At 39.5% G+C, this 8,023-nt stretch overlaps 1 protein-coding gene across 4 annotated transcripts in view; it reads left to right on the top strand.

The window, feature by feature from the left end:
• Nucleotides 1-3,760: 3,760 nt before the first annotated feature.
• SLC7A11 (solute carrier family 7 (anionic amino acid transporter light chain, xc- system), member 11) overlaps nucleotides 3,761-8,023 on the top strand; it is a 125,024-nt gene continuing 120,761 nt past the window's right edge. Inside the window, exon 1 of one of the 4 annotated variants that reach the window (XM_015565501.1) lies at nucleotides 3,761-4,403. In XM_015565501.1, coding sequence (XP_015420987.1) covers nucleotides 4,127-4,403 — 277 coding nt within the window. In that variant the 5' untranslated portion in view covers nucleotides 3,761-4,126. The remainder of the gene's footprint in view (nucleotides 4,404-8,023) is intronic. The other 3 variants (XM_006766050.2, XM_015565502.1, XM_006766049.2) reach the window with 3 other exon arrangements.

Here is an 8,023-nt window from a genome sequence, read left to right as displayed (position 1 = left end):
TAGTCTTATCGAATAAAGAGGGAATATGCTAATTAACTGCCCTGCCCTCAAAGATGGCAGCACCCACAGCCAATAAGGAGGGAATATGGTAATTGACTGCCAGGCCCTCAAAGATGGTGGTGCCCATAGCCACAAGCTGGCAGTGCCCAGTCCCCTCAGCCTCACTGGGGTGGCAGGTGAGCCTGCCTCCGGAGTCCCCCAGTCCCCTCAACCCCCCAGCTGCCCAGGGCTGGCCCAAGGCTCAGGTAACCAGGTGTGATGGGGGCATCACCTTCACCTGATCACTCTGTCGCCTCCCACCCCTGACAGCTTCCGGACTGTGAGAGGGTGAAGGCGAAGCTGAGGGATGCCCCTCCAGTGCATGAATTTTCATGCACCTGTCCTCTAGTATAATTATAAGAAGATATTTTTTCTCCATTCTTTAAAAATAAGATTTCAAATTCCAGTGGATATTTTATACTTACAGCACATCCCATTTTGAACTAGCCACGTTTCAAGTGCCTGTAACCACATGTGTCTAATGGCTGTCATGTATCATATCAACCCCACTTAGGAGCTTTAAATATCATACCACTTCCATTGAACCCTGCCAACCACGTGTAACTGTTCTCTGTGTGTGGCACGAGGCAGCATACCTAGCAAGGAAAGGAGGTAGCTTATAGAAATAAAAGATCCTCAGGACCCACATCCAATCTGGGTCCCTTAGGAACTAAAACAGGGCCCCACAATGCTGGCACATTCTAAGTTTCTCATCTCTGCATAGTCTCAATTTATTTCATGGGCATTTTTTCAACATGACAGGGGACAAGGCACCCAGTTGTTCTGGAGTCACATCTCCACAACTTCCAACAGATGAGAAAAGATAAATCTAATTCTGTTTAGAACTAGCCCAGCTCAGGTCACATTCCTGTACCCCACTGCTGGGAAGATGATTATTTTTGGCCAGGTCATTATGTGCCCATATTTATAATCACAGGACAGAAATAATTTACTACCAAGGGGAAGCTACCGTAGTACATATATCATGTCTGTTTCTTCCATGAGACATGTTTAGGGAACTTGGGCTATTTCTTGTGCCCCGTAAGCACTAGATAAATATTTGTAAGTAGCAAAAGAATAGTCTCCTAACTTGACAGGAGGGTTTAAGACAGTGATGGAGAACCTATGACATTTTTTTGGTTGATTTTTCTTTGTTACATGGCATTTAAATATATAAAATAAATATCAAAAATAAAAGTCTTTGTTTTACTATAGTTGCAAATATCAAAAAATTTCTATATGTCACACGGCACCAGAGTTAAGTTAGGGTTTTTCAAAATGCTGACACACCAAGCTCAAAAGGTTCACCATCACTGGTTTAAGAGAAGGCCTAAAGCAGGAGGAGGAATATAAATGCATTTGTTTGGAGCTGGGGATTGAGAAAATGAAAGAAAGAGCCAGACACAGAAATGGAAGGAGAAAGCTGGGGCCAGATGGGACCATTGTCCTCTGATGGAGAGACAGTGACCCAGAGCCAATACAGCACCTTTGTTTTATACAGCAAAAACCAGGAAGGTTTACTAAAGGTCAAGACAAAGGAGATTATGTGCTTTCTTGGGTGGGCCCGAGTCATGTTAATTCCTGGTGCTTGGCTGGATTTAGATAACGAAACCCACCCGTTGGCGCCTGGGCTGAAGGTCAAGCTGACAACATTCCTGCCCCTGGCAAGGCGTGTTTCCAGGACATGGCTCTGCCAATGCCATTGGATTCAGCTGACAATAATTAAAGAAATGCCCATGTGCCTTCCCAGGCGCTCTCTACAGTCTTTGGTAACGATGTGCCACTTTATAGAATTTTTTAGTGTGACTCTGTCTTATCCAACAGTACAATCATTTTTGCCATTAGTCTAACTTTAGTGATTTTTCTTCATTAATTTTTTTTAAAATAGTGCAAAGAAGGAGACTGTTCTTTTATATTGAAAGAACATTTTTTTCCTTCTTTAGAATTTATCTAACTTCCTCTCTGAGTGAGGTCTTAGTCTCAATTTATTAGTTCAGTCATTTAGCACAAAATGTAAAATTACAGTGTGCTCTGTGCTAGTTGGAGCCAGAACGCTGTTCCCTGGGATGCTGAATGTTCTACTTTTAACTCATATTTCTTCAGAGCGAACATGTTCCCCCTTTGGGCAGACAAAGGCCTCCTCTCTCCATTATGTTCATTCATCAGGAGAATTGTGTGAGTGGAAGGACTTGGAGGAGGAAAAATAGAAGAATCTTTCCTTAGTTTTCTTCTTTTAGGGCCTTCCAACAAGATTGAATGAGAAAAACTACCCATTTTTTTTTTAAAAAAAAAAACATAACATCTGAGTGTAAGTATTTATTTTGGCTGTAGAAAAAAACCCTGATTTTGGTCTACCCAAAGCAAATTATGTAGGGTCAGGTAGACAATATAAAAGGAAATGATGTAGGCCTCAATTATTTGGATGGTAGAGTATTTATTGATGTGGTATAATTTTCTAGGTGCCAACAGCACAAAATAGTTCTTCCCTCCTGCACACTGCTCTCCTAGTGGCTGTTTCTTTCTTATGTCATCCCAAACCTCTCCCCACCCCACTTGCTGTGTTTGTTCAGACATCCCGAAGCATATTTAATAGTGTGCGTAACTGTAGCTTCAGGGTAATGTTAATGTGCAATTCTCATGGAATCCCAAACCACCTAAACCACAAACGTGATATCTGGGATTTCTTTTCTTTTTGGTATTTGTTTTATGGGCCCGATTAAGAAAAGTTAGTAGGGTGGGTTTTAAAATGTTTTGCTTTTCTTACTGTTTCAAGGTAAACAATTTAATCTTAGCTTATGGTTTTCATTCATTTTAAATTTATAATCATAATATAACAATAGTTCATACACTTTAGAAAAAAACTTTATACATGATGTCATTACCTTCCAAACTATTATTCTGTGTGTTCCTTTTCAAGCTTTTGCTATATGCACATTTTTATGCCATTGTAATTATTATTCAATTTTTAAATTAGTGTTTTTTAGTAATTCAATGAAGTAATGCAAATGAAGTAATGCAAATTTAGTAATGCAAATTAAGAATATTTACCATTTGTTTCGTTTAGGGGATCACCGAGGATTAATAAGAACCAGAAAATGACAATTTTCTAGAATCATTGGGATTTTAAAACTTGTCACACTAAGATGATGATTCTAAACACTGGCTTATTATTGGCAGTAAGAATTTTTATCTTTTAATGTTGAGTAAGGTTCATAATTGCTATGTGCATGACAGCAGCCATACAGAATCTTTCTAACTTTGTAAATATTAGATTTGATTGTGTTGCTAGGAAACCTCCCTCAAAATAAATAAATAAAACACGCAGGAAACAGATTATAAAAACTAAATTTTGTTTCATAAACAGTGCATTCTGGGTTACATACTATTATCAAAACAGTTGCTTGTAACAGAAAAAGGGAACTCCACTATGCTCTTATCATTTCCTGCTTCATTTCACACTTTCTTTCTTGGGTCAAGAGTTTTTGTCCCTCCCTGGGCGGTGCTTTAAATCTCTGGGAAGGTCTGTTATGCATTTACTATTCCTGGATTGGTTAAGATCCCTTTTAAGTGGGTGTGCTTTGCTTTGTTCTCTGACAAGCTTTGGTCATTTGAGCAACATCCTGCTACTGTTAAAAAAAAAAAAAAAAAAAAAAAAGAGCTGAGTCATGCTGGAGCCTTCTCATGTGGCTGATGCAAACCTGGAGAATTTGCATCATCATTTAGCTGGAGTAAGTTGGTGTGACAGGCAGGAGCTTAAATACCAGCCCATGAGGAAGCTGAGCTGATCTTAATGATAGGGCAGCCGCCGCGGCCACAGCGCAGAGGTAGTCGGAGGAGGTGGAGGAGCAGGAGCCCCAAGAACTCACAGGTGCTCCTGAGGAGTAATTAAATAGCTGTGAAGGAGAAACACCTCTGAGTTTTTACCTGTGATCACAGTAGCACTGAGAGACAGTCTGGGAGCAAGGAGGAAAAGACTGGTTCCTCACACCAAGAGACATCAAAGTTGAAAGTTTCAGGTTTTTTGTTTTTGTTTTTTTTTTCTTTTTTCCCCTCCTCTGTTTCATTTTTCCCACGGTGTGTCACTACAATGACCAGAAAGCCTGTGGTGGCCACCATCCCCAATGGAGGTTACCTGCAGGGGACTGTTAAAGGGGGGCTGCCTTCCCCGGGGGGCAAGGAGCCCCCTGGGCACGAGGCAGTGATGCTGAAGAAGAAAATCACTTTGCTGAGGGGCATCTCCATCATCATTGGCACCATCATTGGATCGGGAATCTTCATCTCTCCCAAGGGCGTGCTCCAGAACACGGGCAGTGTGGGCATGTCTCTGATTGTCTGGACCGCCTGCGGGGTCCTGTCACTGTTTGGTGAGTGCAGCGTCTTCTCAGGGGGTGTGTCTGTGGAGCTGGGCAGTTCTCTCTCTGGGAAAGCAAAGGGTAATGTTTAAGCAGTGAATGAAATGGCCAAGGCTGTCCTCCAAATTTTCTGACTTCTGTTTAGATATGCGGGCTACGCAAACGCAGCGTCCACTGTTGACAGGATCCTGAATTCCTTCAAGTCTATTCCTGCAGGCTGTCTTCCCTTTTCCTAAGACAGACTGTTCCCTGACTTTTCCCTGGGGCGACCAAAGCAAAGGCTAACTTTGATGAGCCAGTGAAATCCATGCGAGCTTTCTGTCCCGGGCGGCTGTGCTCGGCTCTGTGTCCGGGGCTCAGCAGCTGGCACGCTGAGTGAAACACCTGTGAAGTGAAAGCTGGCGTGGCCTATTTAGACACGGAACTGAGTGTTCAGCAGAAGTTTTACTGACTTTTTTTTTTTGGCAAAACAAATGGGTGGCAGTCTTTTCCTTTTAAATTTTTTTTAACTTCATGTGCTTGTCAATTCCTATGGTTCTTTCAAAAGTCCTTGATGTGGAAAGATGTGTGATGGCATATGACTCAATCATTATCATGAGTGGATGTATTGCAAGGGTCTGAGCATACTACAGATTTTTTTTTTAACCTTTCATCTCTCACCTATAAATTTTTGCAATATAAACTGTGAAAAAGGAATTGGGCATTAGTTTGCTGTGCTTGCTCAGCGCTGTTTTCTTCATTTATAGTCCCCTTGGTCTCTAGAGATGCAGACCATTTGTCTACCTGTTCACTGAATGGAACTGCTAGGAGAAATATGATTATTAATTTTCCTTTGAGATCAAGATTTCTTCTATCGATTTGACAGTTAATAGTAAAGAAGTAATAAATGTCCCCTCATGAGGTGAACAAATTACTAGAAAGCTTACATGAGTTAGTTGTAAAGGTGACAAAAACTGGTGAATGGTCCAAAAAAAAAAGTTTCTTTTTTGCTGTGGGGTAAATGTTTAAGATATATTTGCTTTTCTCTGGAAAATTGTGTGTTTTGATTTCAAAAGACACTACTCTGTAAAGGTACTAACTCTGTTATAACTCTAGGACCAAGTAAGTACTAGCTCTTGGTTCTGCACATATCAATCCATTCATTCTTAAGGCCTTGTGATGTTTTAATTCATTGGTTTGAGCATTCAGAGGTTCTCAACCTGTGGATCGCGACCCCTTTGGCGGTCAAACGACCCTTTGACAGGGGTCGCCTAAGACCATCCTGCATATCAGATATTTACATTACGATTCATAACAGTAGCAACATTACAGTTATGAAGTAGCAATGAAAATAATTTTATGGTCGGGTCACAACATGAGGAACTGTATTTAGAGGGCCAGAAGGTTGAGAACCACTGATTTAAAGAACTCAAATTTCTATTATTTGTAACAAGGCATTTATTTATTTTAAAGGAAGAAGGTATTTTGAATAAAACTTGTTAAACCAGAGCCTTAGCACAAACAGACTCATGCAGGAATAATTTTTAGATTTTTAAAAGGAGGTCATGGTACTCACACGGTCTGGCATGTACATCTATAGACAAAGAGAAACCTAATGGTTGATCATCTTAATAGGAAGCAAAGCAAAATGTAAAAGGGAAACTCTGGAACTAAAAGTAAAGAATCTATATATTTGGTTTATGATTCTTTTTTAAAGCCAAAGTCAATACATGGATTTTTATATTCTGTTTTGAACTTTTTTCATGAGCTTGAGAATTTTAAATGAAAATCTCATTTCCCCAGAACTCAATTTAAACCTAGGTTAACCATCCTGGAGCTTCTGCAAAGCATGCACAGGTCTAGGTATTGGTTCTCTGACAATAAATACTGGGGACTTAAGACTCTTTACAATATCTTTTTATATTGGATGCTTTTCTGCACAGCCTATCAACATGGTTTCCAACAGAGTGTAAATTGCAGATAGTTATAGTTAATTATAATTAGGCAAACTCTACCAGTGATCCCCAACTGTCAATCTGTGGACTAGTTACTCTAGATTCGAGGGCAGCCATGGGCAAACTACGGCCCGCGGGACAGATCCGGCCCATTTGAAATGAATAAAACTATTGAAAAAAAAGACCGTACCCTTTTATGTAATGATGTTTATTTTGAATTTATATTAGTTCACACAAACACTCCATCCATGCTTTTGTTCCGGCCCTCCGGTCCAGTTTAAGAACCCATTGTGGCCCTCGAGTCAAAAAGTTTGCCCACTCCTGTTAGAGTCTAGAATCACCTGTGCAAATTTTAAAGTATTAGATTACCTTGGATTCTTTTATTGGAGAGTCTAGACCCGTGTACGGCAAACTGCGGCTCTCGAGCCACATGCGGCTCTTTGGCCCCTTGAGTGTGGCTCTTCCTAAGCCTTAGGAGTACCCTAATTAAGTTAATAACAATGTACCTACCTATATAGTTTAAGTTTAAAAAATTTGGCTCTCAATATGTAGTTTAAGTTTAAAAAATGTGGCTCTCAAAAGAAATTTCAGTCATTGTAGTGTTGGTATTTGGCTCTGTTGACTAATGAGATTGCCGACCACTGGTCTAGACTCTCTTGGTTAGAGTATGGGTCTGGGGTATGGCCCTAGACAGGGGTGGGCAAACTTTTTGACTCGAGGGCCACAATGGGTTCTTAAACTGGACCGGAGGGCTGGAACAAAAGCATGGATGGAGTGTTTGTGTGAACTAATATAAATTCAAAGTAAACATCATTACATAAAAGGGTACGGTCTTTTATTTCAATAGTTTTATTCATTTCAAACGGGCCGGATCTGGCCCGTGGGCCGTAGTTTGCCCATGGCTGCCCTAGAATCTGGTTTTTTGTTTGTATTTGAATAGAAAATTCTTCCTGGGTAATTCTGATAAAATGCTAGGCTGAGGAATGGGATAAGTGATATTAAGATTTCACTGAGTATCGAAATTCTATTCATGTTAGACAGTTGTACCTAAAGTCTTGCTGACTATTGATAATTTCCCATACTTTTAGCCTCTGAAGTAGCTCAAGCAAAAATCAAGTGTAACATTTGAGTTCTTAGCAGTATGGTAGAACTTTTTACATCATAACAAGATATATTTTCCATTTTCTTCACAAGTAATTGTTCAAATTAATGGATATAGCTGTTTTTCAAGAGGTACTTATTTCAAGTGTGAGACCCAGTAATGTCCTTGGCACCTATTATCACATTGATACACAAAACATGAAACTGAAATTTTAGGAGGTTACATAACTTAAGCCCATGTGAATTGTATTGCTAAATGTTAAAATTTGGTTCACATGAATTTTATCAAATGTAATAAATACAACTTATACCATCTCTTTTTTAAAAGTATGTTGTTTCAACCACTCAGAAGTATATACTTTTAAAACATCCAGGAAAATGTTTTTCATAAATAGAATATCTGAATTAAATTCATTTTGTTGCACGAAAGACATATCCTACAAGATAATTAAAGCTTTTCAAGACCTAGAATTTATACTTTTCTGAAAACAGATAAATCTTCTTTTATTTTTTTACTGGAGAGAGAGAGAGAGAGAGAGAGAGAGAGAGAGAGAGAGAGAGAGAGATATATTTTTCTATATATTTATCTACTTTGTT

This window comes from Myotis davidii, unplaced genomic scaffold (assembly GCF_000327345.1).
Source record: "Myotis davidii unplaced genomic scaffold, ASM32734v1 scaffold436, whole genome shotgun sequence".
In the NCBI taxonomy this organism is placed as follows: domain Eukaryota; kingdom Metazoa; phylum Chordata; class Mammalia; order Chiroptera; family Vespertilionidae; genus Myotis; species Myotis davidii.
Note: the sequence above shows the minus strand (reverse complement) of the source record. Positions and strands in the feature narration are given on the sequence as shown.